Source organism: Callospermophilus lateralis (assembly GCF_048772815.1).
Source record: "Callospermophilus lateralis isolate mCalLat2 chromosome Y unlocalized genomic scaffold, mCalLat2.hap1 SUPER_Y_unloc_1, whole genome shotgun sequence".
In the NCBI taxonomy this organism is placed as follows: Eukaryota; Metazoa; Chordata; class Mammalia; order Rodentia; family Sciuridae; genus Callospermophilus; species Callospermophilus lateralis.
In genome coordinates, this window is record NW_027510163.1 from 149259 (window position 1) to 173060 (window position 23802).

Consider the following 23802-nt stretch of genomic DNA (forward strand, 5'->3'; position numbering starts at 1 on the left):
AGAAATAATTAAAAATGAAAAAAGTGCAGTCAATGTGGCTTATTTGTTAAGCAACCCTTGGTTCAATCCTTGGTACAAAATATAAGCAAACACACAAGTAAATGAATAGAAAGAACATTTATCCTAGGGATTCTGGAGTCTTATCTTACTCAAGGATAGTCAATTCCATATGTTTTATTTTCCATTCATGAGTTATGTTTTTCTGTTCATCAGTATTCTTTGTATGATTTTTTTAAAGTGAAATGAAAATGTGTTTCTTGGGGCTGGGGTGGTGGCTCAATGGTAGAGCATTTGCCTAGCATGCAAGAGGCACTGGGTTTGATTTACAACACCATATACAAATAAATAAAGTTCCTTTAACAATGAAAAAATGTGTTTCTTTCTTTTCTCCTATAATGTGGCTCCTGTTTTTTGAAGGCTTCATGCCTTTGGCTAGAGACCATGTGTATGAGCTATGTTTAACAAATTATTTTGTGTTCAGCTCTTTTGAAAGATTTCCCTGAATGCTAGGGTCATTGGACAGAATGGAAACTTTAACAGATTTAGAGGTGACAGGCTCTGGATTTGCAGACTGACACCCAGCAGCTAATGTGTCTGAGCTGAGTCTTTAGGCCATTGGCAAGCTTATTTTCATATAAGAAATATATGAAAATAAGCTTGCCCCAACTCCCTTGCCTGGATGTCCTCAAAAGTTGTTTATGTATAAAAGTAAAAACCCTGCTGTGCACTGTGTTCAGGGCTCAGGCTTTGGAAATTATTTTTCTGGTCTGTGGTGCCACCAATAAACTGTTGCCACCAGATCTCAGTGTCCCCTGGCCTCATTTCTCCATACACCAGAAACTAGAGAAGAAGAGTAGAAACAGCAAAACCTCACTTGTCTGGTTTTTGTGGGTAGTTGTGCTGGGGCCTCTGCTTTAACACACAGTGGTGCTATTTAAAGCTCTGCTGTCCCTTTGCTCTGCAGAACCCAGCCTGTGCGCAACCACTGCTGAGCATGAGTGTCATAGGCCTCTCTGAATGGTTTCCTCCTGGACTGTGTGAGCTTCCTTCTTTCCTCAGAAATCTCCATGGTTTTATTTGGGGGAGCATACTGTGCAGTGAACCCTCAGGTGCTTAACCACTGAACCAAATCCCCAGCATCTTCCCCCTAAACTTTTATATTTATTAACTTTGATTCAGGCTTTTGCCAACTTTCTAAGGGCGTAACTATGGTGCTAAGGCTGGCATTGAACATGGAAGCCTCCTGCCTCAGCCTCCTGAAGGTGGGTGTATTTGAAACCTGATTTCCAAAAGAAACTCTGAAGTGTTCTTGGTCGAATTTTAGGTGATGGTTGAATGGGTAGACAATAATTTGCTGCTCTTGCCAGATGCTTGAATACTTCTAAGGAATTCCTGCTGATTTTTCACATAGTCATTTCTGACGTAGAAGAGTGGGAGTTTGTGTTAGACATTAAAATATTTCCATGGTGATTTTAGTAGGAATTGCCTAAATTTGGATAAGATGTACTGTGTGTAGTCTGGAGCCAATGACCAGGCTATCACAGTGAGCAACCAGGCCAGTGTTCTGCACCAGAGAAGGTCAGACTAACAGGTTAGTGAAGGTCACACCATGCTTGGTGCTGTGCACTCTTTCTTATGACTGCTTCATGGAGCTGTTGTGAACCTTTCAGGACTTTGGGGCATGATGACATTGTTTTTCTGTTGGTTTGGCTTGTGTTTCCACTTCTGTTCTATTTCATGGCAGTACAGAGATGGTTCCAGGCTCCCTGTTGTGTCATTTTGCTATGAGTGTTGAATTTTTCCCTTATTCTCATTAGTATATGAATGTATAACTTGTTCTTTTGCAAAACTAAATTTCCACACGTGCAATGGTGCATGAGTGTATTCTCCTTAGCTGGGGAGGCTGAGGCAGGAGAAACATAAATTTCAATGCTGGCCTCAGTCTCTCACAAGGCCCTGAGCAAGTTTTTTGAGTACTGTGCCAAAATGGCATATGTGGTGGGGATGTGGCTCAGTCATTAAGTGCCCTATGTTCAATCCCTGCTTATTTTTTCTAAATGTTTCTACCAAAAATAACATAAAATTTCTTGTGAGCTCATTAAAAGTATTTTAGTGTTTCACATTTGAACATATACTAAATGGATTTTGTCTACAGAATTGAGGATGTAGTGCATTTGGCCACCTGGATTCCAGTTAGCCTGGACCATCATGTGATCCATATCCAAGACATCTACTGTCACTCATCTTTCCCTCCTGTGAAGGCTGGCCCACTGAAGGCTTTTTCTTGGTCTCTTGCTCACCTCTGCTGATACTGTGCTGCGCAGGATGTGACATGTTTTAAGTCCTTGAGTGTGGTTGGGTGTCAGTGGCAGGGGCACCTTCTGGTAGGTGATCTTTTTGGCTGCTCCATCACAGTGCAGACATCTAGTATTATTATGGTTGTACATGCAGTGACCTGTTTCCCACCCGAATTGTGTTAGATAGGTGAGGATTCTGGGTTGCAACCTTGCTTCTTTACCACCCTGCAAATGCTTCTGTCTTAGGTTTGCACCACCATCCTTACAGGCAGGAGGAAACTCTTTCACAACAGACATCCAGTGCACACGTGGCCCAATCTTGATCAAAGTGTCTTGAGCAGAGCATGGCTATGGGGCACATGAACTTATAGCAGTGAAGTGACTGCTTTTCACTAGAGTTTTATAGTTGATGTACATTCATTGTTGCTATGAGATTTAGAAATTAGTGTCTGTAGTTAATTAATAAAATTGTGTTGAGAATTATAAAACTTTGCAAGGTTCTTGTTTGGATAAGGTGACATTTTTGGGTCATTGACTTATATCTAAGTCATGTTCCAACTTTTCATCTTAATACATTCTGCATTGACAGTAGTCATGAGAAATCATCAAATTTTTGTGTTTATTAATCATGTTGCTTGTTTACTATTTGACTATTTTTTTTCTGGAGAATAGCATGTGTAAACATATAGTTAGTTGTTCTGTTGGGGTAATCACAAAAGATGAGCTCAATCCCCAGTTCACAAATTGTGATAACCTGAGTGAAAAGTTGTCTAAATGCAGTCTGTAGGGGAAGCTTCTCAGTGATCCATTCTTGGAAGTTGAGGGTGGGGTGTTCTAGACATTTCTTTAAAGATGGAACAATAGACTTTGAGAAGGAATCAAGAGATCAGTCAATGCCATGTTGTTTATATTAACTTTGTAGGCACAATGAGCCACTGGGGTTGGCAGAATCTCTCTTAAAGGCTGAGTTTTGTTATTCCAGCAATTTTCTTCTCAGTCAGCTTTCTTTTTTTAAGGGTAAGTACTCTCAGAGTTGCTAATATTACCTCTGCACTGCACAGAAAGTTGTTAGGATTGTAATAGGAGTGCAATGAAGAAAGAAGTTAGGAGTGACCCAGGCACCTGTCTTACTTTCTGTGAACTCAACAAAGGAAGGGAGTACAACATTAAGTTGCTTGACTTTTGAGTGGCCCAATTCTAGTGTTGGAATGTCTGTGAAAGTTTGAGTGCAGGAAGCATTTGATGGACCACATCATACAATTAATCAGGGACTCAGAGATTCATGTGGACATCAAGCATGTTGACTATACATTTCTTCTGCTGTCAATCTCTCCTGACCTCCAGTATACATTTGTGGGATATTTTAGATCTCAGTGACCTTTGAGGATGTGGCTGTGAACTTCACCCAGGAGGAGTGGGCTTTGCTGGATCCTTCCCAGAAGAACCTTTACAGAGATGTGATGCTGGAAGTCCTCAGAAACCTGGCTTTTATAGGTAATAATGATGTTTTTTTTTTTTTCAAAATCTACTAGAGAACTCATGTTTATTTTGGTCATTTATATAGAACATGAAAATGGAATCAGTTGTTGAATTATTGGAGCATAAATGGCTCCTACTATTTGGCAAAGCATTCTGTCTCCTAAAGATTCATAAAGATTGTTCTGGTTTCTCATTTTAGGAAACAAATGTGATGAAAAGAAAATTGAAGATGAGATCAAAAATTCTGAGAGCGTTCTAAGGTAATTGTACTCACAAAACAAGTTTTTGAGAGAATCTGAGAAGGTCATATAATTTTTAAAACAGACCAACCCAAGAAGTATACACAATTTGAAATGTATTTATTCTTAAAGGATTTTTTCACCAGAAATATATACTTAGCTGTGACAGATATTCAGTTTTTTCAAAGTACTAGGCATGCATAAAGTAATGTAATTGAATGTGAATATCACTATTTGGATAATCTCAATAGAGCGGCTGCATTGCAAAGGATTGTTTCCTTTCAATCTCTTGATTTTCAAGAAATTTAAACAAATCAGAAAACCTAGCCTTTACCTGATGTTGGTAGTATTGTAAGCCTAGGACCTATAAATAAGAATAAAATCGTGGATGAATCCAGCATTGATAATGTGCTGGTCATTCTTCAAAGAAGCCATATATTAAACTTAAAAATCCAAGAAGATAGTGTGGAGAAACTTTCAGTGAGATTCCAGTTCTTAACTGGACAAAGAATAATTTTAATAGAGTAAGTCCATGTGGTTGTTATATGTGTGCCAAGGACTTCATATGCCCTTCATTCCTTCATAGGCAGATCACATCTCACTCTGAACACAAAAGCTACAAGCCTGAGGAATGTGAAGAGAAGCCATGTGAATTTAAACAGCACAGGCAATCCCTGGTTTTGCTGAAAAGTGTTCACACACAAATGTTAACACAAACTGGAGATGGACCTTATGAAAGTACAGTATGTGGGAAAGTCGCCAGTTGTTCCAGTGGCATTCAAAGGCATGAAGATACTCATACTGGGTGCCAACCCTATGAATATCAACAATGTGGTGAAGCCTCTTCTTCTCTCCCAGATGTCCAAAGACACACGAGAACACACAGTGGAGGTCAACCTTTTCAATGTGAGGTATGTGGGAAAGCCTTTAATTTCTCCTCTTTATTTAGAAGACATAAAATAATTCATTCTGCAGAGAAACTCTATCAACGTAAACAAGGTGGTCAAACCTTTATTTCACACACAAGTCTTCAAAGGCACAGGATCACACACACGGGGAATGCACGTTTCAAATGTAAGGTATGTGGGAAAGACTTTGCTTATCCCAGTTCACTTAGAATCCATCAGAGAACACATACTGGAGAGAACCTGTATAAATGTAAGCAGTGTCCCAAAGCCTTTACTACATCCAGTTACCTTCAGATTCATGGAAGAAAACATACTGGAGAGAAGCCCTTTGAATGTAAGCAGTGTGGAAAAGCCTTCAGTAGTTTCTCTGGCCTTCACTCACATAAAAAAATTCATACTGGAGAGAAGCCTTATGCTTGTAAGCAGTGTGGAAAAGCCTTTGGTAGGTCCAGTAGCCTTTACAGACATGAAAGAACACATACTGGGGAGAAGCCCTCTGAATGTAAGCCGTGTGGCAAAGCCTTTACTAGATCCAGTGAGCTTCACTTACATGAAAAAACTCATACTGGAGAAAAGCCCTATGAATGTAAGCAGTGTGGGAAAGCCTTTGCTACATCCAGTAACCTTCAGATTCATGAACGAACTCATACTGGAGAGAAGCCCTATGAGTGTAAGCAGTGTGGAAAAGCCTTTGCTACATCCAGTAACCTTCACTCTCATGAAAAAACTCACACTGGAGAGAAGCCCTATGAGTGTAAGCAGTGTGGAAAAGCCTTTGCTACATCCACTAATCTTCACAGACATGGAAGAACACATACTGGGGAGAAGCCGTATAAATGTGAGCACTGTGGAAAAGCCTTTTCTACATCTAGTTACCTTCAGATTCATGGAAGAACACATACTAGAGAGAAATGCTCTGAATGTCAACAATGTGGAAAAGTCTACACTACTGCCTCTGGCCTTCAGATACATGAACGATCTCATACTGGAGAGAAGCCCTATGAATGTAAGCAGTGTGGGAAAGCCTTTGCTACATCCAGTTCCCTTCAGTCACATAAAAAAACTCATACTGAGGAGAAGCCATATAAATGTAAGCAGTGTGGAAAAGCCTTCACTACTGCCTCTTTCCTTCAGATACATGAACGATCTCATACTGGAGAGAAACCCTATGAATGTAAGCAGTGTGGGAAAGCCTTTGCTACATCCAGTTACCTTCAGTCACATAAAAAAACTCATACTGAGGAGAAGCCATATAAATGTAAGCAGTGTGGCAAAGCCTTTGCTACATCCAGTTACCTTCGCAGACATGGAAGGACACATATTGGAGAGAAGCCCTATGAATGTAAGCAGTGTGGCAAAGCCTTTTCTACATCCAGTTACCTTCAGATTCATGGAAGAATACACACTGGAGAGAAGCCCTATGAATGTAAGCAGTGTGGCAAAGCCTTTGCTACATCCCCTGCACTTCACAGACATGGAAGAATACATACCAGAGAAAAGCGATATGAATAACGACATTGTGGAAAAGCTTTTGTCACACCCTGTCTGCTTCACACACGTTAAAGAACAGATACTGCACAGAAATCATATGCATGAAAACAATTGGTAAACTTTTCTGTTATTACTGTTTCACTCATGTAGGACGTTATTGATGAAAAATACATTGAATGTAAAATCTGGTAAATCAATATTTCATGTCATCCTCCAAGACAGGAAAGGGCTCACACTGCTGAAAGTGTGTGTGTGTGTGTGTGTGTGTGTGTGTGTGTGTGTGTGTGTTTTGTGAGAGAGAGACTGGGATTATGTCTGATTGTGCTCTACACTGAGCTACATTCCAGTTACTTTTTATTTTGAGACAGGGACTTGCTACATTTCTTAGGGTCTTCCTAAGGTGCTGAGGCTAGCCTCCAACATTGATCCTTCAGAATCCACCTCTCAAGTCTCAGTAATTAAAGACAAACACCACCACATCCAAATGAATAACTCTTTAAATGTAAAAAATATCACAAATCATTCCATTTTCCCTGTTGTCTTCAAAGCCATATTGTTCACATTGGGAAAAAAACACTCTGGGGGATTTTCTATATCCTGTCAGCTTCCCATCCAGCCCTGTTTTTATTTTCATATAGGAAAACCCTCAGGGAGAGAAGCCCTATGACTGTGAGAAATGTGGGAAATCTTCTAGTATTCTCAGTATTTTACTAAGGACTGGGAAGATTCTTTTGGAATAAAAAGTATAAATCCTATGCAAGTAAGAAATAAAAAGGGTTCAGCTGTTCTAGTTTTGTTCAGTTGTATGAAAGGACGCATGCTGTAGAAAATAATCTGGATAAGCCTTGTCGGGCAGTATTCAGCTTTCAGACTTTTCCTCAAAGATGTAGAGAATTCACATCTGGGAAGATTCTTTTTCTCTCTAAAAAATTGTAGTAAGACTTTCAACTTTCCAGGTCCCTTTGAACAGCATTTAAGAAATCACACTAGAGAAAAGCCCTGTATATAGAAATGTGGTAGGACCTTTGCTTGTTTCAGATCCATTTGAACTTGTTCAGACTTGAGGAAATTTTAATTTTATTTAATTTTATTTATTTCTTTTGAGAAAACCACTGTAGGTGTGTGAAAAGGTACGTGCCTTCATTTCTTTTCTTTTTTTTTTTTTTTTTAATCTATTCAGAGGTAACAAAAGTGCACCCTGGGATGGAAAGGAACATTGCATTAGCATGAAGATTTGAAAGCAACAAATTTTCTGGGTTAAATCTCTCTTATTGTTAGATTCCATTTTCCTGTATTTTAAGTATTTTGTGTCTAATGTTTTATTACATATTGTATATGTTAGTTTAGGCCTCTCCACTCCAGCCTTTGGTAGATTGGTGAAATGTCTTTTCTGAACTACTTTCCTTTGTTTCTTTGTTCAGATTTTACCCAGGAGTGCTCCACCACTGAGTTTCTCCACAGTGTTTTTAATTGTTATTTTTTTGAAATGGGGTGAGGCTGGGAGCTGGGACCATAGGGATGTGTCTGTGTACCCTGAAGCTGGCCTCTTTCTTTTCCTTGATTGCTTTTTGAGCTGTTGATGACTCTGGGACCCCACTCTTGTCACTTGTGCTTGTTCTAAGTCTCATGTATTTTGCTGTATGTAAGCACATTAAAGAGCATTATAATATAATGTCATTTGTGTATATTATTTGGAGAGGCACTTTCTCAAAACATATTTTGCCCTATGCTTGAGTTGCTTTCTCTTTTCTTTCCCCTGGTCTGGGGACACAATTCTGCCTTGTGCATGCTATGCAGGCATTCTAGCACTGAGCACTCCTGTAGCTAAGGTGGTGAGTTTGCTGTTGCTGTGTGTGTGAACCCCACTGATTACCATATCAGCAGATGCAGCTCTGCAGGTGTTTCCTCCACAATTGCAGATGGTCTCTTCCTTCTTAATGGTCTTTTATACCAGTGAATTTTTTTAAAAACTTCATCCAACTTAACTTTTCTCCCAATCAATAATACTTAGGTGCAATATTCCAGAAAATCCAGGCTTGATTTCTCTCTGTGTTTAGAGTAGCTCTCTAGGACTGGGAAATTTGTGTGCTGATTTTCTTAATACACACCACATGACCAAAGGCTTGGTAAGAAGCATCACAGTCTGATATCCTAATATAGTTGGGTTATAATACAGACTTCTGTTTTTGTGTTAAAGCTTAGAAGACCTCTAAACAATCTTACAATTTGTACACAAACACTTTCTGTGAACTAAACAAAACAAAACAAAAAACACCTTTATGTATACCCCTACAAAAAATATAAACCTCCATCCCTGTCACACTGGGTGTAAATGAAGATCAATGAAATTCTATGCAGTGATCTAAATTTTTAGGTGATACCCCTTAAAACTCTGCATCTAATAGTCTGCTCCTGGAACATTCCTTGGGTGTCTAGCCTCGTGTGCCCTACATCACTGATGGAGCTACAGCCTCCACCCAGGTGATGTTGTGCAGTACATGATGTGGAGAGGGCTGTTTCTGCTCAGGCTAAAGAATTCAATGACCTGTCCTATGGACTCAAAGCATCCTGAGCAAAACCTCACCCACAACCTATTCAGGAATCCTGAATCTTCTGTGATCATTGCTAATAGTTCCTTACATACTTGTGTTCAAATTTTTAAGGTAACCAACATGCCAACGATGGGATGATTGTCACTGCTATCTCTCTTGCTGGCCTTTTGCTGTGTCTCAGTGTTCATTTGGAAAGTAAGGGCAAAGGAGTGTGCTGTGGAATTTCTGTTTTTAATAAATACAGCTTAAGCCATCCAGGATTACTGTAAACTGTCTTTCCACCTACTGAGACAGTGTGGCAATTTCCTAGTTTTACATCTTTGATTTAGTAGAAATATTGCATACTGGTGTATGAGTACTTGATGCAATCTGGACTTCTTTGTAATAAATTCATTTGCCAAAGCAGAAGTTGCAGGCTTGCTCCTGGGCAGTGTGAGGAACTGGAGGGAATGCAACTGTCCTAGGGTGCCGGCATTCTTTGTAGGAATTCAGTCTTGGTGAGTACATGAGTGCAGGAATCAGACGCCTAAGAGGGCTACAGAATCTTCTGACAGGATCTGCCTACCCCTTTTGGTTAATAGTGTTGGCATGTGGATGGCCACCTTATGATGGGTTTGGGTTTTTAGGTGAGCAAGTAGTGAGAATATATAATGATTAAATGACAATTAAAATATTCTGTGTCATACTGAAGACAGGATTTGGGGGCCAAACACAATAACAGTAACCTCTTGGACCTTGAATCACATATTTTCCATTCATATATGCACTTTGTCACAAACTTTTGTAGTGTGATGGTTATGTGAAAGAAATTGAGATGAATATGGAGAGGTTTATTTAATGGTACAGTGTAGCAGAAGTTTTAAAGACTTGCAGCAGACTTAAATTCCACTCTTTTTAACATTTTATGAAAGACTGTGAAAACTTCAAATTCTTGTGAATCCCCAGGTTCTGTGGTAAACACCTGAAATCCTAGTTCCTCAAGATTTTAGGCAGGAGGATTATGCTTTCTTTTCATTTTTTTTAAAGAGGGAATTTTTATTACTCATTTTTTAGTTTTCAGTAGACCCAACATCTTTATTTTTATGTTGTGCTGAGGATTGAACCCAGTGCCCCACACATGCCAGGTGTGCACACTACAATTTGAGCCATGTCTCTACCATTTATTTATTTTTCTAAAAAATTATTTTTTACTTGTCAGAGGACATTTATTTATTTAATTATATGTGGTCCTAAGAATCAAACCCAGTGCCTCATACATGCTAGGCATGTTGTCAACTACTGAACCACAACCTGAGCCCAAGTGTTGTGATTTGTAAGGTGACTTACCTGGATTGCAAAGAGTAAAAACTCAGTGAGACCCTGTCTCTAAAAAGCTAACTCAAATATTATATTAAAAAGAAGGCTGGGAGGTGGCTCATTGGTGTGTCCCCCAAGTTCAATTCCCAGTACCTCCAAGAAAAATACATTAGGAATCAAGATTTAGTAAACTGTATGATGGGTGGATGGGCTTGTCCATTATACTGTTTTCTTCTTTGGAATCTCAGGCATGGTTTACTAATTTTGGAACTCTGTAAAATTTACCAGTTCACTAAAAAGCAAGTCTATGGTTTTTAAAAAAATATATAGCAAGGTCCATAAGGGGCAGCTTCCTGCTCTAGGAACCATCAGTAATTGGTAGTCATCACAAGTGGCCATAATGTCCTTATCATAAAGAGTTTGTGGAAGCTTTTGTTGTGCAGGAGTTTCTGAAGGTGCTAAAAGTGCGTGTGTTTTCAGAGACTTGGTGGAGAAATCCCATATGGAGGTCTCTGATTTATAGATGATGTCATTGGGGAGCTCAGTTGAAACTGATAAGTGAAGAACATGTTGCCACATGGTCCAGTGCAGTCTAAGAGGTGTCAGATATTCTTGTCTTTAAGAAGTGTGTCAAGGACCCTTGGAGGTGGAAGTCAGCAATTTAGGATGTGCTTTTGCAAAAACGTGATGTTGTGAGTCTCTGCTCAGGTCACTTGTGAATAGCTGATGAGTAGTCTGAAAATTTATTTGGTGCTGTTATTGATAAGGGCAATTTGCATTAGAATGCTATTGAAATAGAGAAAACAGAAAATATTAGCCAAATCTGAGGCCAAAATATATACCAGTTTTTAATTAGGATAGGATTAGTAATTTTCATTATATTTGGTATTGAGCATGAATACTTAGACATGGAGCCACATCAAATTAGCAGTAATGTACCCCAGGAAAAAGTTGACATAGAGAATATCTGTGTTTCTGTAGTTGGCATTTCATTGTTTCTCTGTGATTTTCAGTGACTGTGTTTAAAGATTTCAGGATGCCTAGATATAATTCTGATTTTTCAATATTTAACAAATTGGAAAATATTAGACTATTAAATATTCTGAGAAGCACATCACATTTTATTGGAAATTTTATTTTCCATACACCTTGTTTTAACGTATTAGAAAACATATGAAGTAATTTAATTGTAAATTGATGGTGTTTACTTTATTTATTTATTTTTGTTACTTGGTATTGCTGCGACCAGTGTGGCCAAAGTAGTAGGTTCTGGCAAGGCTGATGGGAGATTGGAAGAAATATAGAGTAACACACACAGAACTTGAAGATAGAACAGCTGGGATCAGGTGGAGCACTCCTCTCTAATGGAGCAGCAGGTCTAAAGTATTACACCAGCAATCTTTATTATATATATCTCATTAATCAGATTAAAGACTATGCAAGCATTATTCTTTGTATTCATGAAAGTTACACAGTTAGCAACAGTATGCAGCTATTTCCTCAGTTACATTCCACAGTTGCAATGCACAATGTTATGAGCACTATGCAGGTCTCAAGAACGTCCATCATTTAAGGTTACTAATTTCTGGGCAGATCCAGGAGCAGTAGAACTGGTGAAACATTGTGGTTGTCTTAGCCAGGAAGTTCCTTTATTCCCAGGAGCTGTGTGCCTGAGAATAAGTTCAAAGCTGAGAAGACTCTCACAACAGAGTCACCCCCATGGAGAGCATTGCCATAGCAACCAGGCATCCTATACTTTTGCATAGAAACCTTCCCAGTCACTGAGCATGGAACTTCCATGAAGTCATCAGAGACCCCAATCTCAGACACTGTCTCCCAATCTCTGTCACTGGTCTCCACAGGGGATTGAACTCATGTCTACTTTACCACTGAGCTACACCCTCACCAAGGTTACCTTCATTTTTTTCCTTGAGACAGTGTTGGACTCCTTTTCCCAAGCTGACCTCACAATTTGCTTCTACAACCAGAGCAATGTGGTCTCTGAACCTTTACCCCAATGGCAGTCACATTTGCAGGAAATGCAGTTGAAATGATTAAGTTAAAGAAGTGACAGTTTGGAATTCTAAAAGTTGTGACTACTGTTTCCAAACCCATTCTACCAAGCCTGGTAGAAATTTTCAAGTCCCTATTTTTTTTTTTTCCTATAAGCTTCTTTTTTTTTTTTTTAATTAATTTTTATTGTAGGTTGTTCAAAACATTACATAGTTCTTTATATATCATATTTCACACTTTGATTCAAGTGGGATATGAGCTCCCATTTTTACCCCATATACAGATCAAGTCCCTATTTTATGTCTCTAGATCATAAGAAAAAAATATTTTTTTTTCAAATTTTCACAGAAGTAACAATATCACACAGACCCTAAGTACTTGGTAATGAGTGTGCGGTTTATGGGGAACTTGTTGGAATTGTTTGAATACAACCTACTTCCTGATTTGTCTTTCTATTTTCTCACTATCACTCTCTTTTTAGTTCAAGGGGATCTTTCTTAAAAAAGAAATATATATAGATAGAGAATTTTTAATATTTATTTTTTAGTTTTCGGTGGACACAACATTTTATTTTTTAATTTTTTTTATGTGGGGCTGAGGATCGAACCCAGAACCCCGCACATGCCAGGTGAGCATTCTGCTGCTCGTGACACATCTGCAGCCCAGACAAGGGGTTCTTAATCACTAGGCCACGTCCCCAGATGCACCGTTATATTTCATTCAGAGACAGGGTCTTGCTGAGTTGTTTAGGCCATTGCTAAATTCCTGAGACTGTATTTGAACCCATAATCCTCCTGTCTAAGCCTTTTTAGCCAGTGTAATTACACATGCATTCCACTGCACCTCGTGCTTTTTCTTTTCTGAGACAGGGTTTCACTAAATTGCTGGGGATGACCTCAAACTAAAGATCTTCCTGACTCAGGCTCCTGAGTCTCTAGCATTATAGATGTGAGCCACAACAACTGCCCTTTTTATGCATTTGTATATTTGCTACAGTACTGGGGGTTGGGTGGATTAACACTGAGCTGCATCCCCTCTCAGTCTTGCTACATATTTCAAAGTAATCATTATTATTTTTAATTTTGTTGACAAAGGACTGAATCCACATCAGATTGTAGACAGAAGTGAACTGAGGGCACTCCTTCCTTTTCACTTCTTGGAGGCCTCACTTCACGTGGACTCACATTCAAGCCTCAGCTTGGTGAATGTTTATTTCTCACTGAATTATCAGTGCTCAAGACTAGGGAGAGTTAGGATGAAGCAATATGTTTCCAGCGAAATGGTAAGAGCCTCACTGATCAGTCTTTTTCTTAAATCTTATTGTATAATGGATGTTTTGGAATAAGAAATCATCAATTCAATGAATTGAGAAAGCTATGAACTTCTTTTTAAAAGACTTTAAAAACTTCCTCATGCATTTCAATTGAAATTGTTTTAGATTTTCTCATTTCAAACATTTTCTCAATGAAAATGACACTTCTGATAAGGCAGGCCGAATCTTCGTGGCACTGGGGCACACACTCTAATTCTAGCTGCTCAAGAGGCTGAAGCAGGAGGATCATGAGTCAAAGGTCAGACTGGAGAAGTTAGCAAAAGTCTATGTCAAGATCAGTACAAGGGACTGAATGGTAGAGTGCTTTCCCAGCATGTGTGACCTCAGCCTGGGGTGAGGTGACATGCAGAATGTCCACTAATTAAGTATGCTTTAGTCTTTTTGTGTGTGTGTGTGTGTTTTGAGTTTCAAGATATTTAAAAACATTTCAATTTTTAAAAGCTTTTGACATTTTGCACCACAAAACTTTATCCTATATTGTATATATATAAAACTTTGTATGTGTTCATGTATATTATAAATATTATACAACATATATGTTTCTGTAATGATACATGTCCTAGACAATAATTGGGCACACTACATTTTAGAGGAATCCAGATGAGATGTGGCAGCAGTTTTCCCTTTTTTTGTGTGTCTTTAACTTTAATTACCCTCAGCAGTGAGTTAACATAATACGATTAAATATAGATACATATATCCCAGGCAGTGAGCATGAGGCGATAACTACAGAGTGATTCAGCGAACCAGAATCAGTTGTTTTAATGTTAGATGTACTCGAAACAGACTGGAGGGGACTATCATTATTAGTGGGGCCCAAGCATAAGAAGGCCTCCTTGTTCAGTGCAGGCTCAATAAAACATCAGTGGGATCATTTTGAGGTTAATTCACAGTTGTCATAAGGTGTTCCTCCTCTTGTTTTCTAAGAAGAGAAAACATACCTTGTTATTCAGGTTATGAATGTGTGGACACTTAGCCACTGAGCATTTTTTTTTATATTTTATTTAGAGACAAGGTCTTTCTGAGTTGCTTAGGGTCTCTACAAGTTGCTGAGTCTTGCTTTGAACTTGCATTTTGACACATCATCTATAGATGGAATATAACTTCTCATTACAGAGGGTAATAGTGTCTCATTTATGCTACTCTCAGCCCTACCCCTGTGCACCCTCCCCTACTCCCACTCCCCTCTGTCTAATACACAGTACCTCTATTCTTCCCCAGCCCAGCCTCTGTGCCTTCCTCTGAATTTTCATCTGCACATCAGAGAAGACATTTGGCTTTTGATTTTTGGGAATGGCATATTTTGTGCAGCATGATATTCTCCATTTCCATCTATTTACTAGCAAAGACTATCATTTTATTTTTTATTAGTTGAGTAATATTCCAGTGTGTGTGTGTGTGTGTGTGTGTGTGTGTACCAATTTTCTTTATCCATTCATCTGTTAATGGCACCTAGATATGTTCTTTTTTAAAAAAATGCTAATGATTCAATGATAGATTATTGTAATAATACTCAATACGACTTACATTTTGTTAAATCTTCCTGACTTTAATAATTGTTTTGTAAAAAGCAAAATAAAGATTTATGAATAGGGCTGGGGATGTGGCTCAAGTGGTAGCGCGCTCACCTGGCATGCGTGCAGCCCGGGTTCGATTCTCAGCACCACGTACAAACAAAGATGTTGTGTCCGCCGATAACTAAAAACTAAATATTAAAATTCTCCCTCCCTCTCTCTCTCTCTCTCTCTCCTCTCTCACTCTCTCTTTAAAAAAAAAAAAAGATTTATGAATAGATTTTTAAATTTGATAAAAAGTGTATGCCAGAAATATATCTAAATGTTCTGTCCAGTCTCCACACTTGGAGAGAAATTGAGAAGCTCCCAAAATTCCACATACATTTGTGAAGAAAACCAAACTGTGAACCACTCTTTAAAATGCATGAGAAAAATCTGTGGTTTAATGATGAACCAAATGAAATTCCATCCTTCTTAAGATTGGGAGTCATCTCATGAAAACCTTAAGATAGTTCATTTCTGTTTTGCTAAAAATACTAAGATTTGTATTTGATTTGTATTTGATCTGACAACCTGATGTTTAAAATTGTTTGAAATTCCTGCCTGGGCTTTGAACTCACCCATGCCTGGCTCTCCTTGACCAGTAACAATCCTCCCTAAAACCCCAGCAGCACCTCATAAATTCTGATGTTGGAATCTCAATTTACATCCTACCTTGAAATATTAGGCCATGTAGATTATTAATCTGCTGTCTGTCTTCTTATTATACTTGCCAGAATTCTATTATGTGTAAATTCCCAAGGCACCTCCCTCCACCTTTGTAACTTTTGGAGCTATAAAACCGTTCACCTGAAGAGCTGGGGTGCTGATCTGTAGCCTGGCTTTGGGAGAGACAGCCGCTTGTGGACAGCTTTTGTGTACACAATACAAGCTTGCTTTATTTTGATTTACAATTGGAGTTGGTGATCTTTTCATTGCATCATGGTTCAACATTAACACAGTGACATCAATGTTCTCAGAAAGGAGAAAGATAAGCAGAAAAGGAATGGAGAACAAAGAAATCCCAGGACTCATTAAAAGACAAAACACCTGGTTTCTGGGGAAACCAGGTACCAGCTGTGGCCTCCTTCTCCCTTGTGGGAAAAGTCTATGTTACTTCTTTTTAAATAAACCTCACCAGTGACCAGCGGTATCAACACCACAGGCCACATGTGCCCCAAGTGGGGTTTCACACGCAGGCTTTATGGGCCCAGCTGAGCAGGGTTATTGTTTCTTTCTGGTTTAACTATCAGTTGAAAGCCAGGAAGTGAGAGCACTGGGTCAGCATCTAGGCATATGGTGCTTACCAGGCAGGAGCAGGTGGGCTTGTGGCTTTTCTTCAAAATGTTGGTGGCTCTGAAGCACTGACATGGAAAGAACACAAGGGAGGGGACCCTTTCTGAGAGGTCAATTCAGGTCACCCTGTGCAATGGGCTGAAGTGTGTCGAGCGAGGGGGCATGTGACCCTGAGCTCACAGACATTTTATGAGACCCACAGATGCCTGAAGCCACAGATGACACCAAACCTACATACAGTTTTCCCTGTACACACATGCCTATGACTGATTACCCTTTCTACAAAACCTGAGAGTTCTAGACAGCACTGAAGAGAGGGCTAAGGACATGGTGTCCTTGTCTTCCTGGTGTAGCTTCACTGATCAAAGTTCCTTTCCTGCTTTTCATCATGACCTTTTCTGTTTGGATTTTGGGTAAAAACATGACCTGATGTGTGGGGTCACCAGAGTCAGGTCACTTCCTACAACTCCCCTAATAGTGGAATGTAGAATATAGACATTAAGCACAAGGCAGCCATTTTATTTCCAGTGCACATTCCTGTCTTAGAGGATCGGATCGACTCCCCTTTCCTTTTTCCCCTGTTCCGCTGGGGAGAGAACACTGGGCCAAATCACCAACACCAATTACTTTCTTCCTAGCTCAGACTATATCCCCAAGAGTTCAGTGGCCAAGAGGTGATAAGAATTACTGAAAAAAAATTGTCAAACTGTTTTTATTTTTAGATATCACACATGTGTGATATATGTGATATCTTTTAATATTGTTTCAAAGATTTTGAGACTATGTCTTGCTAAGTTGCCTGAGGTCGCACCAGATGATACTATATATGTACGTAGGTATCTTGTTCTTTGAGGCAATGTGGAATAATCCCTTTGGGGCTTGACCTCTGAGCTACATCCCCAACCCTCTTTATTTTATTTTAAGCTAGTCTCTCCCTGTTTGTGAAGCCAGATTTAAAGAAACAATTTCTCTCATATTGCCCATTTTTTCCACTAAAGACCTTAGCAAACAAATGATATTTTATGACTCTGGTCTCATAATTAAAAATAACTTTTTCCAGGTTATGAATAATATGATATTTTCTGTCCCCTCATATATCTTATGACTCATATATGTTGTGAAAAAATTTAAAAATGTGAGAAGTTTTGAATATAATTACCAGGGTCATAGAATTGAGGGCAAAAGAAAATAAAGATTACTATTATAATTATCATCATCATCATCATCACCACCACCACCACCATCATATCTGAGGTGCATAAGCCCTGATCCCATCCCTACCCCTTTTTATTATTTCTTTGTTTTTTTAAAAATTTTGATTGAAGTATTTTTTAAATTCTTTCCAAGGGCCTCAGTATGTTGGTGAGGCTGGGTTTGAACTTGTGATTCTCATTCTATAGCCACTGGGATTACAGATGTGCTATCATGCCTGGCTCCTGGATGTTTCTTGAACCTTTGATGTAAATCAATATATGCCTGGTTTTTGTAGAGTTTCCAAGTCTTAATTGATTCAGAGGCAAGAATTCCTTTTTACTGTGTTTATGTATACTAATGCCCTTAATCCTCTAAGATTCTAGAATGATTCTGAGCATCACAAAGACATTAATTCACAGCTTATACCCCAATTTTTTATATTTCCAGTTGGACTAAACTGAAGTCCATTTTGAAAAATTTTATTTTAGATAATTTTTGTTGAAAAGAGGGTGGGAGAATTGTTTTAATATTTCAGGAAAAACTATTCATTTGTATTAAGATCTTATGATAAAATGAAATGTAAGTAATCAATATGAGTATTAAGAAATTTTTTTAACAAACATTTTTTTGTTCCCTCTGTGCACCAGACACCAGATAATCAACTTCGCAGAGTCACTGAGACTATCGAATGTGCCCTGGTGCTCATGTGAGTGTTATCTAGAGCACCAAGTGAAACTACAAAAGCAAACACCTGAGAGGGCTGAGTTGTGCCACCCACACATTCACACTCATACCCACATGCACACGCATGTACAGGATCAAGTCACCCTTTTCTCTACATATTCTCCCTAGTGCAATTCTTTCATGCTCTCTGTGTAATGCAACTATTGTTTTCTTTGACTTTTCTCACAACATTGCTGCCCACTATTTTTTTTCTCAAAAATCAATTATTACATCACGACTTCTCAATTTATTCTTTTGTGTCTTTGTAAAGTTTGGCTACACATTGTGTATGTGAGTTGAGGCCTGTGCACTCCAGCATTCTGTGCAGATTGGCTAAATGTCTCTTTGTTCCTCTTTTGCTCCCTTCTTTCCTTCAAATTTCACCCAGGAGTGCTCCACTACTGTGCTTCCCCTAGCTCTTTTATTGTTATTTTTTGAAATGGGATGATGCTGGCCTCAAACTTGTGGTCACCCTGCCTCAGCCTCCTAGCAGCTGGGACCAGAGAGATGTGCCCTTTTGTGCCCTGCTACTGGCCTCTTCCTTTTCCTTGGTGCCTTATTGTCCTGTTGATGACTCTGGGACAGCCACTCTATCACTTGTGTTTGTTCTAAGTCTCATGTGTTGTATTGTAGATAGGCACATTAAAGGGCATTATAAAAGTTGTCATTTGTATGTATTGTTAGGAGAGGCATCTTTTCAAAATATACTTTGCCCTGTACTTAATTGAGTTGCTTTCTATTTCTTCTCATTCCCTGGTACCAGGGACCCAATCTTGCCTTTTTCCTGCTAAACAGGTGCTCTAGCAGTGAGCACTCCCCTAGCTCAGGTGGTGAGTTTGCTGCTGCTGTGTGTGTGGACTCCACTGATGACCACGTCAGTAGTTGCAGCACTGCAGGTTTTCCTCCATGTTTTCATCTGGTCCCTTTCTTCTTAAACATCAGGGAATTTTAACCGCTGACATCCAATTTAGCTTTTATCACCATGATTAATTCTTAGGTGGAATATGCCAGAAAACCCAGGCTGGACTTCTCTCTGTGTTCAGAGAACCTCAGTAGCCCTGGAACCATCTTGTGATGATTTTCTTCATAAACAGCATGTGATCAAAACTAGGTAAAAAGAGCCCCAGTTGAATGTCCCAATGTATTGGTGCCCCCTTCTTCACCTAAGAATCTGAAGTAAGCATCTCCAGAGACCCTCACCATAATTTTCTTTAAAACAAATATCAGAAAAAAGTTTTGCAAAGAACTCAATATGCGTTAGAATGAAGATGTAATGATGTTACTTCTTTTCTAGTAAAGCTGGAAGACACGTGAATAATCTCAAAAATGATTAAAAATTCACTATCTTGAACAACCAACAAAAAAATTTATGTAGACTCCTTCAAAAAATAAATAAATTAATAAATAAAATAAACCTCTACCCCCCTAACTGGGTATAAAGATGATTAAATTCCAACATCAAGGTACAGAAATTTTAGGTGATACCTTTCTGAGCCCTGCTGTCAATGAATCTGCTCCCTGAATCTTCCCCAGGCATCCAGCCTCATACGCCCCACATCACTAATAGACCCTCAACTGGCAAAAAATTTCACATGGTAGCCAAGAATTTTTCTTTTAACATTAATAGCAGGGTCTCTGATGGGATTCAGGAGCACTAGTTTCAAGGCTCCCAGACACTTTGGAGCTTTCTTACCAGCAGACATGACCCATTCGAAGTCCACAGTGCGTGTAGCATCCTGGAGGTGGTCAGCCTTCATGAAGGCAATACCCCTCTTGACCCTACAGCCAATAAATTTTTAGGATCCAGCTTTCCAGTGCTTGCCCTGTACTGCAAGGGGTTTGCATGTTTATATAAACTTCTGGGTGTTCTTGCTGTGCTCTGCTGGGGTCATTGTGCCCAAGAGGCCTGGACATTGCTGGTTTTGGGGTCTATTAATGACTGTGGAGCAGGAGGCACTTGCATGGATGCCCATTTACTCCTGGGTCTGATGAACATCCTGGGCCATGACCACCCAGTTGTGCCTGGATCTGCTCTTCACTGTCGCCTTCTTCCCTGCACTGCCTGAGCTCAGAGTCCCCTCAGTTCTCCACACTCACATTCCTCTTTCCTGATGGCCTTGGTGGGCACCAGGAAACATACCCCCTCTTAGCCTCATGGGCTCCTTCCAGATCCCTCTCTGCACAGGTCAGCATGGTGAATGCCGCAGGTTTGGCATCTCTTCCTGATATGGAGTCTTGGTACACTGGGCCCCAGGGTCAACCTGGTCTGTGCCACGGGGTGGACTACTTTCCCTGTCCTGTGGAACCCTGGTATACACTGGTATACTATGCCTGTACCCTGGGTACCCTGCCAGGAGGAGAGAGGACCTCCAGCAGAAAACCTGGGTTCTGATCTGCTGTGATATTGTGATTTAAGGACCTCCATTGACCTGTCCTCTGCCCACCCTAGGAAAGACTCTGAAGGGCAACCTGGATGTATTATGCTCCCTGGAATATGTCTCCAGGGAGAACTGAGTTTGTGTCATTTGTGACTGGCTGTGATTAATAATGTTTTTACTTGTAGTCTGAGGTAAACACAAATTCATTCAGCCAAAAGTGAGTTGACCAAATGGGAAAAGGGGTTGGGACAGAATTTTTTTATGCATTTGGATATTTTCCTTGGAGAAATTTAGTCTTCAAGTTCTTTGTTCATTTTCTACTTGCTCTTTCTCATTCATGTGTGCACACATAATACTAGTTGTGTGGATCTTAATGTTTCATGATGTGAGCTTTCTTCAAGTCTAGTGAACTTTGGCTCTTATATATAAGCCTAAAGAGCACAGAATTATTGGTGTTACTTCTCAAAATTATCCAATGATGAACTTCATCAAGACTGGAATCTTCTATACTCTTCTGATCTGCATATTCTCAGGATGACAGCTCCTCCTTCCACTCCCACAAGATCCGAATGACAGACCTTGTGTTCAAATTCATTTTTTGAAGAGTTCATAAACCTATGAGTTTGGTGCATAAGCATCCCAGAAGCACAGAGACATATCACAAATGCTGTTTGTGAAGAGTTTGGGCACAGCTGGGAAGCTTCAGTGAACATATGAATAGATGTCAGATATGGAAATGACATTCTACTGAACTCTGGAGATTGGATGAAAACCAAAAAGAGACTTGGTGGAGGTGAACAGTGAAAATTCAGAGTATGAATTTCTGTGACTTCATATGTGAGGTCTTGCCTATATCCTGGAAAACTAATTCCTTATACTAATTTGTAAATGCATTAGTGGATACAAGACATTCATGTCCTACTGAAGTTGTAACAAATGTTATGGTTCACTAAATTTCCAAGTTTATTAGAAAACATTTTGGTCATAATTAGTCTCAGAAAATATTAATTTTTAAAGAAGAACATGAGATTTCTTTTTGACAAATAAAAAAACTGGTACTTAATTTAAGATGCACATATTTAATGAATAACATACATCCTGATTGCAGAAAGAAATTTTCCAAATTGACTTAATAATCATTACTCAACACACTGATTCTTGTTTCTCATACCAAGGTGAACCCTAATAAAGCTCTGTGGGAAATTATGATCAAGTGTCCATTGATTTTATCTTGTTGGAATTTTTTCCATCATAGAGAGTTAGTCTTGTTGGGCACAGTGTCACACACTTAGAACTCCAGTGGACCAGGAGGCTGAGGGAGGAGGATGACAAAGTTTTGCTCATCACCTTAGTGAGGCCTTAAACAACATAGCAAGACCCAGTGTCAAAATAAAAATTAAAAGGTGTGTAGATGTTGCTCAGTGATTTTGCACCCCTGGGCTTAATCCCCAGTACCAAATAATAAAAATATAAATATGGATTTAGTCTTTTTTCTTCATTTGCATTGCTCTCATCTTCCTAATGGCTCTAATTGACAACCTGTCCATGATCCTTCTCACCCACTTGAATATCCTCCTGCACACGTTCCTCTATTACCTGCTTAGTTGGCTGTCCCTCATTGATGTAAGTTTCATCTCCTCACGTGTCCCTAAGATGGCGTTTGCTTTTCTAGTTTGAGAATGTGAAATTCAGAGTTTCTCCTTTCTTTTTTTAATAAGTGAAGACACACTATTCCTGATATCTGTGTTATTTGTTCATTTGTTTGTTTTGGTACTGGGAATTTTATTTATTTATTTATTTATTTATCTATCTATTTATTTATTTATTTATTTTTTGATGGGGGCATCTAATTTAGGGGCACTTGTTTACTGAGCCACATCCCCAGCCCAATTTTATATTTTAATGAGAGACAGAGTCTCACTGAGTTACTAAGTGCCTCACTTTTGCCAAGGCTGGCTGTGAACTTGTGATACTCCTGTCTCACCCTCTTTAGGGATTACAGGGATTACAGGCATGTGCTATAGTGCCCTGTGATAATAGGTCTTTAAAAAGGGCTTTATCAACTCCTGTGCTCCCATCACATATACACTCCATATCTATCTCTTACTGCTGATTTGGGCCATCAATCATTTTTTTTCTGCTATGTTCCCATGATTTTGGCCCTAGTTTGTATGAACATCTGGTTTCAGGAGAACACACTGTTTGTGAGCACCACCTTTTTTTTATGTTTGCAGTAACTGGAATCATTTCTTGTGGTCAAGTCTTTCTTGCTCTGTGTTGTATGCACTCAGGGCAGAGGAAAAGGCCTACTCCACCTGCAGCACCCCACTTCACTGGGCACCCTTTGCTTACACTTACCCACAGCCAAGATCCCTCTGGTCTTCAGGAGAGGAGAAGGTTCTGGCTGTCTTCTCTACCACCTCACCCCAATGCTCAACCCCATCTTCTACAACCTTAGGAACAAAGAGGGGTTGGGGCTCTGAGCAGATAAACCCCGAGGGTCTGTTGTGCATAATGTAGATAAACTTTCTGCCTCTTTCCCCGGACTTAGCTACAAGTCCATTCAACAATGCATAGTAAATAAAAATATTACTTCACACCTAGAATGTAGAGACAAAAACAATCTAGAATATAAGTACACTTTTCAGGTCTGTAGAAAATTGTCTTATAAACATGTATAATTTGAAATAAGACTTCAATTGTGTATTGTCCACTACATATAAATGTGTGTATTTTCTGCTAATGTACTATCATAGAGGAGATTTTTTTTCCTGCTCTTGCTGAAACAAGATTGGAAATTGTCTACCTGGATTGGCATTCAGCATAACAATTTCAATATATTAAATTTGTCTTCTAATATTGTTAATTTATAATTTATGTACATCCAAAACAGGAAAAAAATTGTTGAGTAATGGATCTAATCAAAAGCAGTACAATTTGTGTTTTCTTCCCCACATTGTATAATTTAACCATTATCAATTATCTTTCTTTCAATTTAGAGAAATCATTACAGAATTCAGCAGAGAACTCATTAGAAATATTAAACTCTT

At 39.1% G+C, this 23802-nt stretch overlaps 1 protein-coding gene across 1 annotated transcript; it reads left to right on the forward strand.

Moving 5' to 3' along the window:
• The first annotated feature begins 1208 nt into the window (after positions 1-1208).
• On the forward strand, positions 1209-18361 carry LOC143639903 (uncharacterized). The gene is given in 7 exon segments (XM_077107933.1): positions 1209-1262; positions 3665-3791; positions 3976-4036; positions 4602-4856; positions 5109-6457; positions 7196-7269; positions 18299-18361. Coding segments are annotated over 7 exon segments (1983 nt in total).
• The last annotated feature ends 5441 nt before the right edge of the window (positions 18362-23802 follow it).